This window comes from Lepidochelys kempii, chromosome 4 (assembly GCF_965140285.1).
Source record: "Lepidochelys kempii isolate rLepKem1 chromosome 4, rLepKem1.hap1, whole genome shotgun sequence".
In the NCBI taxonomy this organism is placed as follows: domain Eukaryota; kingdom Metazoa; phylum Chordata; order Testudines; family Cheloniidae; genus Lepidochelys; species Lepidochelys kempii.
Window position 1 is genome coordinate 32,297,545 of NC_136383.1, and position 22,984 is coordinate 32,320,528.

General features: G+C 41.9%; 2 protein-coding genes across 3 annotated transcripts in view; both read right to left on the minus strand.

Moving 5' to 3' along the window:
- Positions 1–2,797: 2,797 nt before the first annotated feature.
- Positions 2,798–13,901, minus strand: PLA2G12A (phospholipase A2 group XIIA). The gene is made up of 4 exons (XM_073340888.2): positions 13,315–13,901; positions 10,996–11,072; positions 8,834–8,999; positions 2,798–3,948 (listed from the first exon to the last, which is right to left on the minus strand). The coding sequence occupies exons 1-4, from the start codon at positions 13,502–13,504 to the stop codon at positions 3,830–3,832; spliced, it is 552 nt and encodes a 183-aa protein (XP_073196989.1). The 5' UTR covers positions 13,505–13,901; the 3' UTR covers positions 2,798–3,829.
- Positions 13,902–21,998: 8,097 nt separating this feature from the next.
- Positions 21,999–22,984, minus strand: part of CFI (complement factor I) — a 30,073-nt gene continuing 29,087 nt past the window's right edge. For both annotated transcript variants that reach the window (XM_073340887.1, XM_073340886.1), the window contains one exon: positions 21,999–22,425. In XM_073340887.1, coding sequence (XP_073196988.1) covers positions 22,208–22,425 — 218 coding nt within the window. In that variant the 3' untranslated portion in view covers positions 21,999–22,207. The remainder of the gene's footprint in view (positions 22,426–22,984) is intronic.

Below are 22,984 nucleotides of genomic sequence, written 5' to 3' on the forward strand. Positions count from 1 at the left end.
ATACTGTAGACCCATAAATGTTGACAGATTGTGAACTGCTTAAGTTTCAGGAATCAACTGCAGGCAAGTTCTTTGCTCTGTTCTTGTGTCTTTTAAGAGTGATACCTCTAATATATAATGGAACCGTTTCAGAAGTCAGTGGGTAGCTGAACAAAACTGTCTATATTAAAAGAAAACGTTCTTTTGAGTTTGTCATGGGATGTGCATATGGCGTTGGACTGGTATCAGTAACACTCTCCTATACTAACATAACATGGCTAAAAATAGCAGTGTAGACACAGCAGCATGGCTATACTAGCAGAGTGGTGACCCTGGGTATGTACTTGTGTTGCTAGCCTGCACTAACCCCCCTGTCCTCACATCTGTGCTGCTACTTTTAGCAGTTCGTGTGGTATGTCTTTGGGAACAGTGAATCTGAAAGTTCTGTGACTGTTCAAGGGAATGGGCTGAGAGCTCCAGAGGGATACTCAGAGAAAGGGAAACAATAGTTTGCTGAAACCTACAGCTCCCCAAAGCAGCCTTTTGTTCACCAAGGTTTAAAGTCGTTTTAACAGCCATATTCATAGTTTTGAGATGCCTCAGGAAACTGGAGTTTGGCTTAATGTAAAATGAAAAACTGTATCTTACCAGAATCACTGAATGAAATAGGCATGAGCTTAAAATAGATTTAAAATATTTCATATTATATAGACTAAGATGATATTGTACTTTTTTTGGATTTTGCTTTTCTTACTCTGTTTAATAGGCAGCATGTTTAAAACAAACAAAAGGAAGTACTTCTTCACATGACACAGTCATCCTGTGGAACTTGTTGCCCTGTGATGTTGTGAAGGCAAAAGTATAACTGGGTTCAAAAAAGAATTAGATAAATTCATGAAGGACAGGTCGGTCCATCAATGGCTATTAGTCAAGATGGCCAGAGATGCATCCCCATCCTCTGGGTGTCACCAAACCGCCAACTGCAAGAAGCTGAAACTGGACAACAGGGAAAAGCTTTGTTTGATCTAGGCAAGTATGTGTTGTGGAACAGTTTGCCCTGGTATGGTTTGTGGTTGTTTTGGTGGTTTTGTAGTCTTACTGCAAGTGTCTCCGAACTACAACTACATCTAGCAGATTAATATACCACTTGCTGCTTTTCTGATCTCCCAGAGGGGAGAACGGGCCTTCTTTTGTTCAAAGCATTCCAGCCCAATCTACAGAAAACGGTTTTCTGTGGATTGTGGAACATGTCCTAGCCAGTGTTGGTACAGAATTTGGACTAGATCCTTGGCTCTTAGGACATCTTGTGGGTATGTTTAAATAAATGTTGCAGCAGACTACACTGCTTAGGAGAGCACATTAATGAGTTAAATTCCATTAGGGAACAAGAGGGATTTTACAACTATGTTAAGTGATTAGCTGTTGATCTAACTGATGCAGGCACAAAAAGGTAACCTTTGTGTGCAGAAGGGGTTATTGTATAATGCATTTTTACCTATTTTCCTTTTGTGGTGTTGATGGATACTTGTCTGAGCAAGAATTTCTGACATCCAGCAGCTTTCTGCCATACGGAAACCTCATGAGAAATGCAAACACTCTATACTGTGGAAGAAATTAAACACTTCCTTTGTACTGCAAGTGAGACCATTTATGCCATTGCAACACTCACCTTCAACACTGCTGAATAATACAAACACGTATTTCTCCTTTTAATATGTAGCTGGCCGTTTCCTGCAAGGTTTTTTACACTGCAAGTTCTCTACAAGCTTGAGGAGAACAAGACACAGCTTGTTGCAGCAGTAGAAAGTTCCCTCATTCAGGTGTGTAGTGTAAAAACTCTCTTACCTACCCCAGTGAGATTTACAACTCAAGGGAGCGTTTGTTGTTTTTAGATTTGTTCAGTCAAAATTTTAGATGTGGCAGCTTACATCAGTTTTGATCACTACTTTGGCAATAATAATTTTAGAACAGCAGACAGGAAATCAAGACTAGCCAGAGTACGATAGTCACAAAACACAATTAACGTTTCCCAAAACACTTCTATCTGCCTGCAATTGTGCAGTTTGAAAGGAATAAATACTTTGTGCACTTATAGGTGGGTACACTGGAAAAACTAAGGCAGAGAATCCCAGCAAACTAAATATTTCCACAATCCAGTTTTATAAAGCATATACAAAACAGAGGTTCAATGTCATGATCTTTTAGCTTTTGCTGCAACACTCCACACCTAGTGCTGTATACACAAGAACTTAGGTCGGCTTAACTACACTGATCATGGGTGTGGATTTTTCAAACCCCTGACCAATGTAGTTAAATTGACCTAACTTTGTAGTTTAGACCAGGCCCTAATATAGGAACACAACTTCCCTGAATGACCATTAGCTATGTTGACAGAAGCACTCTATTGGTGTAGCTGCATTTTTAGTGAGGTTTTTTTTTTGCTGACATAGCTATGTTGGCTCTGGCATGTGTGGTTCCCACCCGCTCCTGATTGCCATAGCTATCAGACCAAGCTTTGTAGTATAGATCTGGCCTTAGAGATAAACAATCAAAATCCATGGTCTCTTGCTGAAATTTGCACTTTTTTTTTTTAAAGTTAGTACAGAAAATGAAGATAAAACAACACTGGACATAAAACTGAATAACTTTCGCTGACCCAAGTTAAAAGTCATAGGGAAAAATGCACGGAGGGAAACTTAGGAATTGTATATTTGTTAGCTGCACATAGCAATAAATTCATAGATGTTTTTGGATACTCTGACCCTTGCACAAGTAGCAGAAATACCAAGACACTTTAAAAAATCATTTTTCTTTATAATTTTTACAAAACCCCAAAGAAAAGAGTAAAAGGAAGATAAGCCAAAAAGATAAGTGAATACAGTAACAGTCTACATTACAAGAGTTAAATATAAAATCATTCTCTTTAGACAATTAAGATCCATCCTTGCTATACATATAAAGACACCTTTGTTAAATAGAATGCCTCTGTTGGGTGGTACATTTAATAAAAATAAATTTGATTTGAAAAATATAAACATCTATTAAAAATATTTCTTTAAGAAATAATTTGAAAGAATAACAGCAATGCTTCCTTAAGTTGTCACATCAGAAGTATCACCTCATATTTTGCTAGGTTCTACACTGTTCCATTTTGCAATTTAAGCCTTAAAAGTGCCAGTGTTTCCGATCTAACTAGTGCTTCAGAAGTGAGTTTGATATATAAAACGGATAGGAAGATGCAGTTTTTAGTTCTAGGTTTGGTATAGCCTTCAACATACTGTATATGAGAACATAGCAACATAGTTGAAGCAGAGAAACAGAAGTCATTTCATCACAGTGATACTTTCACCAAAAGCACAGAAGTGCAAGACATTTAAGATTACATACTGAATCCACAAAATATTTCAAACACAGAAGATCTTCCTTTCCTGTTGAGATAGACTTTTCAAACTTTTTTTTAAAGTAGGTCAAGTTTTGGGTTTACCAACCTTTAATGTTTCTAGTCTATCTGGTTCCCATGCTCCTTTCATTCCCCACCACCAATTTTTAAATTCTTTAAAGCAAAAGACACCAATAGTTTTTGCAGTAGCATTCTATGAGCAACCCTACCTCAAGCCCCTGGGCACATGTTGAAGGAAACCACTTCCAGTTTCAAGCTCCAAGTGTATGTCAGAGAGTAGGAGGGCTAAGCAGTTTTTTAAAATAGGAAAATACTTTAGTGTATGTTTGAACCATTTTTTGTTATGCTTTGTGAAAATGAAATTAAACAGCTTTGTAACAAAACACTGGCTCTCCGTACACATTGTCTTTTTCTTAGTTCTAGCTCATCAGCTTTCATCAGTGTCTTCTTTTATAGGTCTGTCTTGTCCTCATATTGGCACATACATGCAGCTCTCTGGCTATCCAGGTATGGTTTACATCCTAAATGTATAACTGCATCAAACAACAACTGAACAGTTGATTCACAGGCTGCAAGATACAAGGGGAGATGAAATCAGTATAAGATCATTTTAGAAGTACTTTTTACTGGAATATTGTAATAACTAAACATTACTCTTTTTTTCTTAAAGATTGTTTTCAACTTGCCAAAGCACAAATAGTGAACATAGCCTGATGAATTAATGTATGTATGATCATTTTCAACTCTAATTTCCACAACACGTCGAATCTTTTTCATATTTCAACTTCTGACAAAATTAACATTTATAGAGTAGATGCATTTTTTGTGGAAAATGCAATACAAATGTAATTGTAGTAATACAGCTTCGTGTTGCCCTTATTTATGTGAAAAAGCATTGAGTGTTATGCCTCTGGCTTTAATGGCAGATCTCTCACTAGTTCTGACAAATACTTCACTGCAGTCAAACTACTTTGAGGGCCTCCTCCTGCAAACATATTGCTCCTAATCAGACTAGTCATGGTACCAAGCAATGTGGCCCTGTTTTAGCACAGCACTTAACAATCTGGAGCTGTCAAATATTGCACATTTGCAGTACTGGATCCATGATCACAAAGCAGCATAGCATGCACTCCCACAGAAGTCAGATCAAAACATAGTATTGTTCTTTAAAGATAATTCCACCCTCTACTGCTGTTGCACAAAGCATTACTTTCCTCCCCTACTTAGGCCTGGTCTACACTGGGGTGTGGAGCTAAGTCGGTCTCAGTTACGCAACTTCAGCTATGAAAATAGCATAGCTGAAGTCGATGTACTTAGAGTTACTTACTGCAGTGTCTTCACTGCGGTAGGTCGACTGCTGACGCTCCCCCGTCCACTCCACCTACGCTTCTCGCTCCGGTGGAGTACCAGAGTTGACGGGAGAGCGCTCAGCGGTTGATTTATCACGTCTTCACCAGGCACGATAAATCGACCCCCGCTGGATCAATCACTCTGGAGGTAAGTGTAGACATGCCCTTAAATTAAGGGCTGAGCCTCCTCCTATTGAAGTCCCTGCCAGAACTTCTGCTGCCTTCAATGGGAGTAAGATTGGTAACTAAGAGAATACTAAAAATAGCACCAATTCTAATATATAACATAATGCAAAATTTAAGAGGCTACTCTCTTGTCACAAGAGCAACAGCTATGCCACTGGATTCCGGAATGTGCGTTCCTGGCAAATAAATTCATTAGGAGTCTATAACCGACACCTCAATTATTTGGAAAGAGAACAGGAGTCTCCTTGGATTTTTCAGTAACTGGAGCCCACCCTGTTAAGAGTAAAATTCAAACTTTAAAAGGAACATTTAGGCAAAGGATTAATGTTCACTACCTAAGAGATAACTGTATTTTATTTGTAAAAGGAAACAGTTCAGCATTTGCCTGCAATTTATTCTGTCACATGCAGCAGCAGGTTAAATCACATCCAATGCAACAAAAAATATTTTATTTGCAGTGCTGCAGCAATATATCGGATTATAGTAATTTTTATGAAGTGGTACTGCTGGTTTTCATGCGCATTAAAAGGGATCATGAAGTAAAAAGATACAAGGTTTAATATTTAGGCCAGTTCTTTTCATAGTCTCTCACTTTTGACTTCAGTCTAACAAAGATACACGTTAGGGTAGTATTTTAGGGAAGCTCGGTGTAGGAGGTGAAGAATATTAAGTTGTAGTTCTTTGCAGAGAATTTTTTCCTTCCTCTACCTTTTTTACTAGCTCTACATATGTAAAAGCCAGAAAATACATCTCACAGATCTCTTCTCTTAAAAAAAATAGGGAGGGAAAGTGAAATAACAGTAGTTTATTACTACTCCCAGGTTCAGATTCAATTAGTTTAGACTGGTGGTTCCCAGACTTGTTCCACCGCTTGTGCGGGGAAAGCCCCTGGCGGGCTGGGCCGGTTTGTTTACCTGCCGCGTCCGCAGGTTTGGCCAATCATGGCTCCCAGTGGCTGCGGTTCGCTGCTCCAGGCCACTGGGAGCTGCTGGAAGTGGCGCAGGCCAAGGGACATATTGGCCACTGCTTCCAGCAGCTCCCATTGGCTGCTGGAAGATCTGTTGGGAGAAGGAGAAGGGAGGCAAGCCAAGCCGCTGTTCCTACGAGTGAGTTCTTGAAAGTGTGTGTTTGTTTGCTGATTTGTTTTCAGTTTGCAGAGTCTAACAGGTGGCAGTGTATGGCGAGAGAAGCAGAGCTTTTGATCACACCTGAACCCTGATTGGGGGCAGAGCTTCCCTAATCAGCATGCCTATAAAGGCAGCCAGCCCGCCCAACAGCAAATGGATGAGAACAGGGGAGAGTGTGTTGCACCCCGACAGGTGCTTAGGAGAGAAGGCTACAACCGCTACACAGGCAGCAGTGGTAGTGACCTGAAGAATAGAATAGAATAGAATAGAAAATGAAAATGACTGGATGTGAAAGATGTGGTTTGTGTTATTCTGGAGAAGGTACCTGAAAGGTGCTTCATTTGTATGAAATGCCACCTGATAGCTCTGATGGAAGAGATGGGTCTGATGTTTGGAGATGCAACTAGAATCTATGGTTGAGTTATGAAAGAGATTTGAGCAGATGATGAAGGGAAGGAGAGAAGAGGCTGATGAGAAACATCAAGATTTTTCAGGTGATTTTTCCTTGCTGATCCACCCCTTCTTCTGTTTCTTGTAGGCTCTCTCTTGAAGATCAAAAAGCACAGGGGGAAAAGGGAGAACTGCCAAAAGCCAAGCAGAATTGAACCTTGCAAAGGAAATTAAAACCAATAGCAATAGGTTATTTAGCCATACAAATAAAATGAACACAAAGAAAGACGACATGGGACTGCTAAGCACTGAGAATGGGGTAGAGATCAGACAATCTAGGTATGCCCCAACACTTACATGAATGTTTTGCCTTAGTTTTTAATGAGAGTAATGAGGAGTCTGGGAACAGTGGTAGGGTGGCTAATGGGAAGGAGGATGTGGAACTGGAAATACCCACATCTGAGGTGGAAGCCGAACTCTAGCATTTTATGGGACCAAATCAGGGGAAGGGTGAATAATGTCCATTCATGAATGTTAAAGGAATGGACACATGAAATTGCGAATCCGATAGCACGGAATTTTAACAAATATAAAAAATTAAGAGGGTCAGACCCTATGACTGGAGAACTACAAATATAATACCTATATTTAAGGAAAAGTGTGTGCGTGGGGGGAAAAAATCCAGGAAACTGTAGGCAAGGTCATAAAATAAATTCTGAAAGAGAGAGCAGGTAAGCACATAAAGGTAAACTTGATTTTTATTTTTTTTTTTGAGAATAAAAGTGATTTTTCTAGACAAAGGAAATGCAGTAGATCTAATCTACCTGGATTTCAGTAAAGCATCTGATATAGTTCCACATGGGAAATTATTAGTTAAATTGAAGAAGATGGGGATTAATATAAGAATATTAATAAGAATCAAAAGATGGGTAAGGAACTGATTAAAGGGGAGGCTACAATTGGTCACACTGAAAGGTGAACTGTCAGGATGCAAGAAGGTTACTACTGGAGTTCCTCATTAATTGATCTTGGGACCAATCTTATTTAACATTTTTATTAATGACGTTGGCACAAAAAGTGGGGGTGGGCTGATAAAGTTCGCAGATGACCCAAAGTTGGGAGATACGGCCAATATGGAGGAAAACCAGAACATCATACAAGAAGATTTGGATATCTTTGAAAACTAGGGTAATAGAAATGGGATGAAATTTCATAGTGCAAAGTGCAAGGCCATGCATGCAGGGCCTAAGCAAGAATTCTTGTTATAAGCTGAGGACCTATCAGTTAGAAGTGACAGAGGCGGAGAAAGCCCTAGGTGCATTAGTCGATCCAGGATGACAATGTGATGTGGCTGGAGGCTGATACAGTCCTAGGATGCATCAGGTGAGGTATTTCCAGTCGACACAGGGAAGTGTTATTACCATTATACATTGTTTACAAGACTGAACTTGATAAATTCATAGAGGGGGTGATATGATCAGATTGTCTACAATGGCTTATGGCCCACCCACAACTGCTATTAGCAAATATCTCCAACGACCAGAGATTGGACACTAGATGGGGAGGGCCCTGAGTTACTACAGAGAATTTTTCCAAGTATGTGTGTGTCTGGCTCTCGCCATGCTGTTGTGGTCTAACTCCATTATACTCAGACTTCAGTAGTTCAGGAGCCAAATTAGCAATCAACATTATCCAAAAGACACACAGTAGTGTGAATTCATTGTTTCATTTACTAGATATATACACATAATAGTCCCTTCTGGCCTTAAAGTAATATTTGGTCAGTCATTTTGCTTTGAGAATTTTTTATATATCTATATCAGTTAGACCAGTGACACTCCGACTGAATTTATATAAAAAAATTCTCAGAGCAAAATGACTGACCAAATATTACTCATTACTCAATTGTAGTTGATAAAAAAAAAAAAAAAAAAAAACACAGTAAACCATCCTGATGGTTAATAATTAAATCAGTGTTTTAATATCATGTGCTGCAAAGCCGCAGGGGACACTGCTGCTTCAGTCTGAGTATCACTTGTCTAACCGATAGCTATATTTGGGATTGGGAAGGAATTTTCCCAGCCGTTCAGATTGGCAGAGATCCTAGAAGTATTTTGCCTTCCTCTGCAGCATGGAGCAGCAAGATGTCTTGCTGGTTTGAATTAGAGAAAATGGCAGATTCTTTGTAACTTGAAGTCTTCAACTCAAGACTTGAGTAACTCAGCCCAAGGTTATGGGCCTACTGCAGGAGTGGGTGGGGATCTGTGACCTGAGGTTGTAGGACATCAGACTAGATGATCATGATAGTCCCTTCTGGGCTTAAAGTCCATGAGTCTGAGTCTTTATACAACTTCAGTAAAAGATCAACTCAATATAACTTGCATGCTATTTTTCTGCCTTACCCTGTACGCTCTCTGATATTCCTAGTGTTTTCTGTACTTCTCTGCAGATCTTGGAGAGACAATACTGAAACTGTTCATCACAATCATTTTTTCTATTGCCACAGGTATCATAGCATCTGTCATGTTGATTACAGCACTTTGTCATCGAAGGGATACCAATGTCAAACTGAAAAGGAAAAAAATCAAGGTTGGTATTCCAGCCAACAAGATAATTTTATTGCATCGGGATTGGTAAAAATTGCCTGCCTTCTATGCACACTGTTGAATCAATCTGGTTGATGAAGTTATTTAAAAAAACCAAAAACAACAAAAAAATATTACCTGCTACTGCAAATACCAAACAAAATGTTACTGGCATGGACAGTGAGAGAGGACCTGAATCCAGGATTCTGCCATCATTAGGTCAACCCAATATTATTGGTTTTAAATCAGAAAATATTCTATTTCATCCACTGCAGGTCTTAGATCTTTTGCTGGGGGGAGGGAGGTGGATATCTTGTTGAATGATCATTCATTTAATATCATTCCTGTAATATTCTAGAGTACTGAAGAAAAATGTTTATATTAGCAAACATCCAGTTACTAGTCTATTACTGGGGCCCTATCAAATTCACAGCAATGAAAAACGTGTCACAGAGCATGAAATCTGGTCTCCCCCCGGAAATCTGGTCTTTTGTGTACTTTTACCCTATACTATGCAGATGTCACCGGAATGTCTCAAACTGGGGGTCCCGACCCAAAAGAGGATTACGGGGGGTTGCAGAATTATTGTAGGGGGTTTGAGGTATTGCCACCCTTACTTCTGCGCTGCCTTCAGAGCTGGGTGGCTAGAGAGCGGCAGCTGCTGGCCAGGTGCCCAGCTCCGAAGACACCAGCCTGCCAGCAGCAGCACAGAATATCATACCAGGCCATCCTTACTCCTGCGCAGTTGCTGGCCGTGGTGCTACCTTCAGAGCTGGGCTCCCAGCCAGCAGACGCTGCTCTCCAGCTGCCCCGCTCTGAAGGCAGCGCCGCCACCAACAGTTGCACAGAAGGAAAGGGGGCAATACCGTGACCCTGCTACAATAAGCCTGTGATTTCCCCCAGCGCACACACAGCCCCCTTTTGGGTCAGGACCCCTACAGTTACAACACTGTGAAATTTCAGATTTAAACAGCTGAAATCATGAAACTTGCCTTTTAAAAAAAAAAAAATCCTATGACTATGAAATTGACCAAAATAGATTGTTAATTTGGTAGGGCCCTATCTATTACTAGTAGTGACTAATTTTTTCTCCCATGTCATTGCAGAAATTCAGCCACAAACTAAGAAAAACATGAATATTTCGTTTAGGAAATCTAATCACACAATATACAACCATAAATATCTTCCCCATGTAGGTACTTAGAGATCATGATCAAGTCACCTCTTAGCTTTCTCTGGATAAACTAAATAGATTGAGCTTCTTAATTATCTCAGGTTTCAGAGTAGCAGCCGTGTTAGTCTGTATTCACAAAAAGAAAAGGAGGACTTGTGGCACCTTAGAGACTAACCAATTTATTTGAGCATAAGCTTTCATGAGCTACAGCTCACTTCATCGGATGTAGCTCACGAAAGCTTATGTTCAAATAAATTTGTTAGTCTCTAAGGTGCCACAAGTACTCTTTTTCTTTTTAACCATCTCGCTGTCTCACTATAGAGCAAACTGTCCACACTTTGTATCATTCTTGTAGCTCTTTTCTGAACCTTTTCCAATTTTTCAGCACCAGGGCAGGAAGCTGAAGATAGACCAGTTCAGACTAGAAAATAGGTGCACACTTTTAAGTGAGAATAATTTAGCAAACAGTGCGGCTTATATACAGATATAATAGATTCTCCATCACTTGAAGTCTTTAAATCAAGACTGGATATTTTTCTGAAAGATCTGCTACAACTCAAATAAAAGTTATGGGCTTCCTACAGAAATTAATGGGTGAGATTCTTTGGCTTCTTTTAGTCTGACCACTTGCATAATGATCATAATGGTCCCTTCTGGCCTTATAAATATGATGCACATTTCTATGTTTAGAATGGAAGTGTAAAACTAGCACACTTCTTTTTGAAGTAGATTGCTCACAACCCATTTTTAAATATGAAAGTCCAAGTAAATATGAAAAAATAAAATGCATGAAGGAACGATTTACATGAACTCCAAATAGCGGGGATCCGCATCCATTTGGTGGTGAAAGCTTATACCCATAACGTGGAAGAGGCTTCGACCCTGTAAAAAAGGAATTTTAAAAGCATTGAGTACAGATCTTTTGCTTCAAGCTACTGCACAGACCCCCTATTTTACTGCTTAAAATAATATAGGCCAAAATTTTCAAAACTATATGCTTAACACTAGGCATTTAAATCCGTATTTAGGCACCTGAATATTCAAAGCTCCCACCACGCTGCAAGTCAGGGGGAGCTACAGGTATTAAGTACTTCTTAATATTTTATTTACTTATTTGGTTTGATTTTAGCTATCCAAATTCAAAACATCAAGCCTACAAAGAATATATTAGGTAAGGCAGAAGTGTACTATATGCAGGGAGAACTAAAAAGCAGAAAAACAAGTTTAGTAAACTTACCAAGACTTCTACATACTTTTCTTATCTATAATCCAAGACACTGCTCTTAATTTTCATTTTAGACATCAGAACTACGAACTGGAGTGAACATGATACAGAAATATTGTTGCTTATTTCTGTACAACTACAACATTGATTGATTCTGTTTGAGCAGGGCTTCCTTGGTATTTTAGAAAGCATGCAAAGGGGAAATGCCATGAAATTACTGTGATACCCTACACTACAATAAGGAGAAATATGGAATTTTTAAAGAATAAGCTAAACTGCTTTTGGCATCTGAGACCAAACTGAAGGAAGCATTCTACGGAAGGGAGTGTATGGGAGAGGGTATATGTAGAAGTTGGAGGCTAGAAAGCAATGCATGATGTCACTGCTACTCCTAAAGCAGAGAGAGGCATCACAGAAAAACTGCATGTACATACAAATTGCTAGAATGCATTTAGTGTAAGGAAGAAATTTCAGATGGGACTTTATACTATCCCAATTGAAAAGGGCTTATGCAGTGAATCTTCCATTTTTAACATTTTCATATGTCTTGAGGTTATAAATAGTTTTGTGATTTTTTTTTTTAAAAAAGTCCCTGACTGAAGTATCTTACATATGCTAAATAGATTCTAGCAATGAAAAATAAGAGGGGCAGAGGAAAGTAAAATCCCCACACATTACACCTAATTAAATGTGCAGTGTCCTAGCTGGAGGAAAAGAATCCGTCTTGACCCTTCCAGGCAACATATTTATGCCCAATGACATAAAATTAAATTAGTTTGTTTTACCAGTGCAATAGCATGTGTTAACTTAATAGGTATTAAGCCAAAGCTCAAGTTTCACTGCAATCATGTTCTAAGTTTTTCATTAAATTTCTGGCAACTGTGTGTTTGTTAAATTGAGTAACTTCTCTACAGTAACTTAAATAGGTCCTCTTTTTACTATTGAATTTGGACTAGCAATTCTGATGGAAGTTTCAGGGAACATTATTTTTCATATACAAAAGTCTGAAAAACAACATATCCTAGTACAGCCAATAACCATTCTACGCTTAACTGTTATTCCCTTAAGTGCCCAATACTTCTGTAATAAAGACCCTTGAAATGATGAAAGTACTAAATTACACCTGTGGCAACTAACTACAGTGAGAAGAGAGTGGTCACTTTGAAGAGTATTCAGAACAGTTTTATTACTACTAAGATACAGCAAGTTAGAGTTGCTACAGACAAAAACATTGGACACTGTCATGAAAGTTAACAAAAAATCACTGACAACCAAAAATCCTGTGTCAGACTTATGAGTACAATGTAGACACTATACATTATCTCCAAGATAAGGAAACTAAACCCTGTAATACAGAAGACTGGTGTGAAGACAGGGCTGTACTTAACCCTATTTTTAACATACACTTTTTTAAAAGTTCCAGACAAGATATTAATGATGTCAGGCTGCCACAGATATCAGTTATCAAAATAACTGTAGAACCTGACAGTTTTTGTTCTTTTCTGGGTTTGATGGTGGCAGAGAGAGAAATCTTTATATGACGGTACATTAGGGCAAGAGAAATTCCTAAACCAAAAGCCGCAGATGACGTCATGGTTCAGAATGCATTAATCCTAACCAGATGTTCAACATTTTACCTGGAAACTGATCTGTTGCCCCTAGAAATGGACCCAAGCCAGGGCATGAGGGCATCTGGAACTGAACTCCCCCAGAGTTCAGCGAGAGTTTTTAGAGCCAGATCTAGTTTTCGTTGCCATCAGTTAGTATGTTTTTGGAAAGGGATCCGCTGCAAAGTTTGGCTCCAACCCTCTGCCAAAATCCAGGCCCACCTCTGCTGGGAGCTCAGCGCCTCCCTCCCCCGAGCCGGGTGTTTGGTAGGAGGTTATGACTTGTTATTACCATCGCTGCATTTATACAGACACAGGCCGTCCTCTCCTCCCAGGAGATCCAGAGCCGCGTTCAGGTACATGTCTATCTTGTGCACCCCGTTCCGGATGGTCTTGAGGGTCATCCTCCAGTCCGGGGTCTGGGGCTCCTGCTGGCACTGACCCAGCAAGCCACAGGCCAGAAGCAGCAGGGCGCAGGCCATTACCTGCGCAGAAGGTCCCGCGGCTCGGGCTCGGGCTCGGGGACCGCCGCCGCCAGGGAGTCCGCGCTGGGCTGGCCGGGGCGCTCGCTATGGCCCCGCGGCCGGCTGCATGCCGCGCGCACCTTGGGGACGACCCGCGCGCCTCACCTGCCCGCAGCCCGGGCCTCCCCCGCTTGCCCCGGCCGCGGAACTTCCACCATCCCGTGCAACTTCAGCACCGCTCCGCCGGGCCGGGCCGGGCCCCGCCTCCGCCAGCCAGGCAGCCTGGCCGGGCGCGGGGCGGGGCGGGGCTCTCCCTGCCGGGAAGGGAGGCGGGCGCTGGGCGGAGGAGCCTGAGTTCGGAGCGCGGCTTTTCTGCGGCGCGTGCCCTGGCTCTGAGGCTCGGCAGCCCCTGCAGGGGATGTGGGGGCTCTTCTGCTCCGGGCTGCGCGCGGCTGGCTCGGCTCGGCTCCACAATTTCTACTGCCTGACCTGCGTGCTGCCCGTGGGGACTGTAGACTACGGAAGGACTTTGCCCTTTGCTGTCCTGTCTTCCATTTAAAGCTTTCCAACGTTACAGAGCTATAAAGCCCCAATTTCACGGATGCTAATGAATTAAACACAAAACTGTTTTAAATAATAGATGAAACACTTAGCCCCTTGTCTGCAGATCTCAAAGCACTTCACATATTGTGAGTTAGGTCAGACGAGTTGTGATGGGTTAGGCCTGGATCCTGAAAATACATGTGCTTAATTAACTACACTTAACAGTGCCATTAACTTCAATGGGACTACTGGTAGTAAAGTGTTAAGCACGTTTAAGCCTGTGCAGGAGTTGGGATCTATTACAAAGAATGTGTACCAGGCTTTTCAGTTCCTAGATAATTTGTTTGTAACTTGCTCTGCAGTTTTGAGATCTTTGTGAGGGTTTCTCCCCATTATATAAATAAATCTTTGGGTTAAACTAAAGCCAAGCTAAAGCTAAATTCTGAAATATTTGCCTTCTTCAAATATATTCTGCTGTAGAAAACAACTTGTGGTTCAAAATAAGTTAAGAAGCAGCTTAGGTCATAAAGGTTTTTGTAGCATTTATATAGTATTCCTGATTTGATTTGCTGTGCAAGAATTGTGGAACCATGAATACTACAAGATATGCCCTTGAAGTAGATTCCCTCTCCAGTGAAATGTAGTCATTTAACAAAAAATCCTCATCTGCATTAATAATATGGGGAAGATATGGACTTCATATATTCCTAATATAGTGCATTCTATTTTGTTTGGAAAGGGGTTAAAAACTGTAGAGCTCCACGACAAGTAAGACTTAATCTATTCCATATTATGTTTTAAGAAGGTTTCAGAATAACAGCCGTGTTAGTCTGTATTCGCAAAAAGAAAAGGAGTACTTGTGGCACCTTAGAGACTAACCAATTTATTTGAGCATGAGCTTTCGTGAGCTACAGCTCACTTCATCGGATGCATACCGTGGAAACTGCAGAAGACATTATATACACACAGACACCATGAAACAATACCTCCTCCCACCCCACTGTCCTGCTGGTAATAGCTTATCTAAAGTGATCATCAAGTTGGGCCATCTCCAGGTTCTCTCATCTCCAGGTGAGAGAACCTGGATTTGTGCTGGAAATGGCCCACCTTGATTATCATACACATTGTGAAGAGAGTGGTCACTTTGGATGGGCTATTACCAGCAGGAGAGTGAGTTTGTGTGTGGGGCGGCGGAGGGTGAGAAAACCTGGATTTGTGCTGGAGATGGCCCAACTTGATGATCACTTTAGATAAGCTATTACCAGCAGGACAGTGGGGTGGGAGGAGGTATTGTTTCATGGTGTCTGTGTGTATATAATGTCTTCTGCAGTTTCCACGGTATGCATCCGATGAAGTGAGCTGTAGCTCACGAAAGCTCATGCTCAAATAAATTGGTTAGTCTCTAAGGTGCCACAAGTACTCCTTTTCTTTTTATGTTTTAAGAAGTCATTTGGGGGCGGGGAGCAGCCTTTCCGCCTGAGTTTGTAATGTCTGTTTCAAGAACAGATTATTTTGAAATGATATGGATTCAAAATAAGATAGGTAAAGAACTGGGAGAGTTCCTTTTGTGAGCTGACCACATGAGAGACAGTGGCTTTGGGTGACATTAGTAGAAAGTGGTAATGTCAAATCTTTGGTGTTTTAGTGGGTTAGCAAAGACCATTTGTTAGAGCTGGCTGAATTTACAATCTTTTTGAAATGTTTTGATTGGATGGTGGAGGAAATCACAGTCACGTGTTTTGCAGGAAAATGGTCCAGTTTTCCAATCAGCTATATCACTTATACATTGAGTGCAGTGGGAGAAAGAACAAGCCCAGAGACCTGACAAATCAGTAAACCTTAGTATTTCATCAGTTGGACTCCTCTGAGCAAACACTACTTCCAAAACCAGAGGTACTATGTTTTGGGCAAATCATAATTACCTTATTCACTTGAAGTCAATGGGATTGCTTGTGCGCATATGCCTAGCAAGATTTGGCTGTTTATATCTTAAGTATACTGATTCAGAACATAGTGAATGAATTTATATATATTTAATTTCTGCAATACAATCCAGTATTTTATTTCATGGCATTGTTAAATGTGATTGGAGAGTAATCGTGCAACAATTACTCATGCGAGTGATCCTACTCCAGTGATAGAATCACTTGTGTGAGACAGGGCTGTAGGACTGGGCCGTAATGAAAAGGCAGAATGATGGTAAAACTATTAAATATGAAGAGCCCACTCCTATTTTGCTGAGGAGAACATGTAGGCCCAGGTAAATTCACCTGCAAAACACATTTTGGAGTTTCTGGAAATTAAGTTTGTAAACAAATAAAAATCCTAAGTACTACTTACATGAGCTCAACTAGGATTGTGGTGAGAGTTTTTTCATTCTGGCAAAGAGACCTTCATTTTTGGATGTACCAACCCCCTCAAATGTAGTGCTTTTGAAATTTCAGGACAGAATTAACAATTAATCAGAGCAGAAAGCTGGTTAATGACACTGCTGTCCTGCTCCCAGGTAAGGTCAGGAAGCAGAGCAGGAAGATCTATCCAGGCAAGAGGCCCATGCACTCGGCATTTTATTGTTTCATTTCTCTACCCAAGGATATAAAATGATTACTTTCAAGTAAGTACCAACAGAAACACAGGAACAAGTGACTGGCACTGGGTAAAGCAAGTTGAAAGAGAAGGGGGGAGCTCTTATCCCACCTGTCAAAGAGGAAGGAAGTACCCTCCTTGACCTTATTTTGCAGGGAGGGATATCTCAGTGGTTTGAGCATTGGCTTGCTAAACCCAGAGTTGTGAGTTCAATCCTTGAGGGGGCCATTTAGGGATCTGGGGCAAAAATTGGTGATTGGTCCTGCTTTGAGCAGGGGGTTGGACGAGATGACCTCCTGAGGTCCCTTCCAACCCTGATATTCTAAGACTCTCCCGGTGTTCAATGAACCAAGGCCCCCATTCAGGAAAGCACTTCAGACTGCATCCACAAATGTCCCACTTTTAAGAACCACTGTGATCCATGAAGCTCCTGCTCAGCTGATGCCTAACCCTGTAAGTTGCCTAAACCTAAGATGCCTAAACCTGAATTCACTTGTCGCTTTCATTTTCCCCGTACAAATTTCCTAGACAAGGGTTGTACTTCGTCACACTTGTTCTGTTGCCTCAGTGCTAATGCCTATTGTCCTGTCCTCTCTCCCCCCCACCCCCAAGCTGGTCCTCAAACCAGGTGGAGATAGGCTTACCCTGCTTATCTCACCTGCTGGGCTGGCCTGATAGGTGTTTTCAGAGGGTGCTGAGCGCTACACAAAACAGTGGTGGGGAAAGAGATTTCCCCCACAATCTTTGGCCCAATGGCTAGGTTACTCATCTCAGAGGTAGAAGATCCTGGTTTCATTCCCCCCATGTCCTGATGAGATGGGATTTAAACAGGGCTCCCCCACCTTTCAGGTGACTGCTCTAACCATTGGACTATGGGATATTCTGAGGTGGGTTTTTCTCAATCTTTCTTGTTTAAACGATTCTTTAATTGAATAATTAAATAATTGGAGCAGAGATAGAATGGCTTTGTAGCTCAGGGGTGAGGGCACTGGAGAGGTGGGACTCCCCTGTTCAAATCCTTTCTTTTCATGAGGTAGAGGGGAGAATTGAACAGGGGTACGCCCACATCCCAGGTGAGTGCTCTAACCATTAAGACTAAAGGTTATATGGGGTCCTGCTAGACATTTTGTGTGGAGCTAGGCAGGTGCCTAAGCCATTCTTTCAAGAAACAACTGAAGTACTTAAGCCACCTGACTCCAGGAGAGGTGTTCCTGGTTGTGGATCATAAGCAGAGATTGGTGGTGATGAGGGGGCTCCTCCCCCCAAACCCAGATTTAGGCACCAAACTCCTTGTGAAGAGCAGGGTTTAGGACGCATACCTCTTGTTGGCAGCTTCCTGCATGGTGTGTTGACTTTTGTGGAGCCCATTCTCAGGTGTTTACCTTTCCCCATGTATTGTATAGGGAGTGCTTAACTCAGGCTTTGTGATTTTTCAAGGCTCTTAAAAGTTAGATGTTGCAACCCTCATCACTGAAATGCCTATGTCTCTTTTTGGATCTGGGTCAAAGCCCCTTTACGGATCTGGGCCTTCCCATATAGGATTTAACCACATGCACCTCTTTAAATGCTTTGCTGAATAGAGATGCTTTCCTGAATTGGGAGCCAAATTAGGAAGAAGATAGGGAGCTGTACACCCCTTACTTTGACAATGTCCTTATGTGATGGAATGTACCCCTGTAGTCACACCCTAAACAGTGTTGTAGTAATCTTTGTACAAAGTATGCCTTTTGAGGCATCATTTGAAAATTCACAACTTGCTGATCAGTGATATCATAGTAAAATGCATGTAGAAACATTATGTGCAAAGTTATGAACATAAGCTGAAATCATGACTGAGTGTGGCGAGAGACTAAACCAGTTTCTTAAAGACAAAGGGAAAACTAATGATACCCCATCCAGGTATCAACAAAGTGGCCATCCTTTGGCAAGAAAGGGGGCAGGGACAAAGATCTGCATCTGAACAAAGGTCTCCTTCATTCATAGCATGAGGTCTCCTTCATCCACCAGACACCCTGTCTCTTGGTTCTCAGTGGAAATTGTTTTTCAAGGAAAGACTGAAACTATAAAAAGGAGGGGCAAAAATCTCAAGAGGTGCCCTCCCCTCTCTGTCCATCTCACTGTCCACACCTGAGAAGACAAAGTAAACAGCCATTGGACTTTAAGGGAGGGATCCTGACCTGAAATTTTGGACAGTAATACTGTTGGAAGCATGCGGTGAGAAACTTTCCTTTGGAGCTAGGCACTAAACATTTTTACCTTTATTTTCTTGTAACCATTTCTGACTTGGATGCCTCATTGCTTGTACTCACTTAAAATTTGTCTCTTTGGAGTTAATAAACCTGTTTCATTGTTTTATCTAATCCAGTGTGTTTAAATTAGTGTCCGGGTAACTCCATTTAAGGTGGTAAACTGGTGTATGTTGTTCCCTTAAAGGAATAATGGACTTAATATTTTTGGATTATCCAGGAGAGGGCTGGGCAGTACAAGACGGGTAGTGATCACTTCAACGGGTAGTGATCAATGGCTCCATGTCTAGTTGGCAGCCGGTGTCAAGTGGAGTGCCCCAGGGGTCGGTCCTGGGGCCGGTTTTGTTCGATATCTTCATAAATGATCTGGAGGATGGTGTGGATTGCACTCTCAGCAAATTTGCAGATGATACTAAACTAGGAGGAGTGGTAGATACGCTGGAGGGGAGGGATAGGATACAGAGGGACCTAGACAAATTGGAGGATTGGGCCAAAAGAAATCTGATGAGGTTCAATAAGGATAAGTGCAGGGTCCTGCACTTAGGATGGAAGAACCCAGTGCACCGCTACAGACTAAGGACCGAATGGCTAGGCAGCAGTTCTGCGGAAAAGGACCTAGGGGTGACAGTGGACGAGAAGCTGGATATGAGTCAGCAGTGTGCCCTTGTTGCCAAGAAGGCCAATGGCATTTTCGGATGTATAAGTAGGGGCATAGCGAGCAGATCGAGGGACGTGATCGTCCCCCTCTATTCGACATTGGTGAGGCCTCATCTGGAGTACTGTGTCCAGTTTTGGGCCCCACACTACAAGAAGGATGTGGATAAATTGGAGAGAGTCCAGCGAAGGGCAACAAAAATGATTAGGGGTCTGGAACACATGACTTATGAGGAGAGGCTGAGGGAACTGGGATTGTTTAGTTTGCAGAAGAGAAGAATGAGGGGGGATTTGATAGCTGCTTTCAACTACTTGAGAGGTGGTTCCAGAGAGGATGGTTCTAGACTATTCGCAGTGGTAGAAGAGGACAGGACAAGGAGTAATGGTCTCAAGTTGCAGTGGGGGAGGTTTAGGTTGGATATTAGGAAAAACTTTTTCACTAGGAGGGTTGTGAAACACTGGAATGCGTTACCTAGAGAGATGGTAGAATCTCCTTCCTTAGAGGTTTTTAAGGTCAGGCTTGACAAAGCCCTGGCTGGGATGGTTTAACTGGGAATTGGTCCTGCTTTGAGCAGGGGGTTGGACTAGATGACCTCCTGAGGTCCCTTCCAACCCTGATATTCTATGATTCTAAGACTTACATTTATGGGGGGAAATCTGGGACTGGGAGTATGTTAGTGTCACCATGCGATATAACCACAGCTGATGAAAGCCACAGTGTAACCCAAGTGTGGTTGTCAGACTACAATTACACACAGACACTTAGAGTGTGACTTGCATAAGCGCCAAGTTTCTAATCTACCTGGGGGTGCTCCTCCCCAGCTGTGCCTAGGTCCTGCCCACACTCTACCCCTGCCCTGCTTCTTTCCACCCCCCGTCCTCCCTCGCCCAAGCATGCTGCGCCCTCATTCCTCCCCCCCCAGCGCCTCCTGATGCCATGCAACAGCTAATCCGTGGCAGGCAGTAGGTGCTGGGAGGGAGGGGAAGGCGCTGATTGGCAGGGCCCGCTGGTGGGCAGGAGACCCTGGGAGGAGGGGGAGGTTCTGGTAGGGGGGCTGCCGGTGGGTGCTCAGCACCCACCATTCTTTTCCCATGGGTGCCTCCAGCCCCAGAGCACCCACTGAGTCAGCACCTATGGTGACTTGCATGCTGGAAGGCTGTTTGTGAGAGCAGCCCAGGTGGAAGCTACTACCAGGAAGGTATTGTAAGGGTAGGGGTTGCAGGGCAGGGTTGACAGAGCCCCTCACTGGTCTGGATTGCACTCCGATATGTCAGACCTCACAAAACAAATTCACTCATTTGTGATTCTATAAAATAGCGGAAGAGGGATGAAAATAAAAAGTACAGTTTAAATCGGATGGTTATGAATTCGCTCTAAAATGTCTATACCATTTTACCATAATATGAGAATTAAGTGAAAGGAGTAATGTCTCATTAGAAGTAGGTAATGCAAACATTTTCACTAATTTCCAATTAAATTCTAAACTGTTTTAGGGACTCTATAGTTCTCTTTGAAATAGTTCCAACAGTGGTTAGTAATTTAATGTTTAGAGCATACCGTCAGCCCTAGAGCCAAATTCTGGCTCTCTTGGTTTGGCCAGAACACAAATGCCCACTGTTGTTGGCCTGATTTCAGGTTTGCCCTGGATCTAGGCTTATCTCTTTGTACAAATTATTATATGCCAGAGATAAGAATATCCAGCATGGAATGGAGTTGCCTCAGGCCAGGCCACAGTCAGGGGTGCTGCCCCAATTTGTATAGTGGGGGTGCTGAGAGCCATTGTACCAAACTGTAAACCCTATATATAATGGAAACCATTTCAAGCCATGGGTTGCGGCAGCACGGCCAGCACCTCTAGTTCCAGCATCTATGGCCACCGTGCATATGTATTAAAAACATGCGGAGCATGGTCTATCCTCTAGGTTCTGCTTGAGAACGCCCATCTGTATCATCACATGCATGTAGAGCACAAGAAGTCCTGTAGAGTGGCTTCATCATAAATTTAGGAGGAACCAGAATTGAGTTAGAACACTCCTGCTCTGTGCTCCCTTTTTGTTAATGGCCCCAAGCTGTAGTGGCTGATCCTGTACCCACTGAGGTCCATGACAAAGTTCTCACTGACTTCCTTTGTGTGGGATCAGACCCTTACTCTCCCTCTTGGCTGATGCATCCTTTGTTTACGTTAGTGTTTCATTCCTCTGTACCTGGTGCTGGTGGAACGTATTATTCTGAGTGTCTGTTTTAAGGCTTTAGGCATTTCCTCGAGGTTTGTAATCATACTCATGCTGGTGTGACTGACTGGATTTCTTCAGTGTTAAGGTTGCTATACTCGCTGCTCGGTTTGAACAGTCGTGTATTCATTTGATTATTTCTTGTTTTCAGCATAATTTTCCATTTTAACAGCCCATCCCACTGCACAAACATGAAATGTAATATCCCCCTTCCCCAAAGAATCGGATGTTTTAATTTCCTTATAGTATGCATGCATTTATTGCAGTGAACTAATTTCAGTACAAAACACTTTCCACAAGAATCATTACATTTATCGAACACTAACAGCATTTTCAAAGATTTGTTTAAACATTTCTTCCAAAAATTGCAAGTATGTAATAAGATTGCTGATTCTAAGGCAGAACTAATCTTCTTTTTTGTGTGTAGGTGCTGTGAATGTAGTATTTAGTTCCCAAAGCTTCACACATTATATAAAGAAATAACGGACCTTCCCACATGACGGCTAATCCAATCAAAGTATCTGGCTACTTTTGTGTAAACTCCAGGATATCCTTGAACTCCACAGTTTTCACCCCAACTCACAATACCCCACACGTATGCCCTATTATTTGAATCCAGACAGACCAAGGGTCCTCCTGAGTCACCTTTACAGGAATCTATGGAACCATCAAAGGTACCTGAGGCAAAAGAGAGGAAAAACACCAAGGCAAATTTGTTATATGCATGTTTTTCCTATTGTGAAGACTGCAGAACTTATTTTCTAAAATCATAGATGGCCAAATTCTCCTCATTACACTAGCATAACCTTCACTCAGTTACTAGACAGTAATTGAAGTTTTATACCAGAGTATCAGAGCAGAATTCAGTCCATTGTATTTTATATTGTTTCAAAAGTAATCTATAGAAAGTGAACCAAAATAAGCACCAAACATCCTTTTTAAGTGAATACAGTGGTTCTGAAAAATAGATCAAGTATGAAGAATGTGAAAATACAATAATGCAGCACCATTGCCACAGTACTAGAGCATTGCCTAGGACTTTAGCTGTTCTCTTAATAAGAGGCCATCACCATGCCTATCAAAATGTGGCCTCTCTTCTGAATTTTCCCAAAAACTGTCAGCTGTTGCTGATGGTGGTGGTGTGTTTTGTGATGTGGACAGTGGAGTGTGATGGCCAGCCACACAGTGCTTGATTATGCAACCCTTACTCATGCTGGTGGGTACATACTCTCACAAG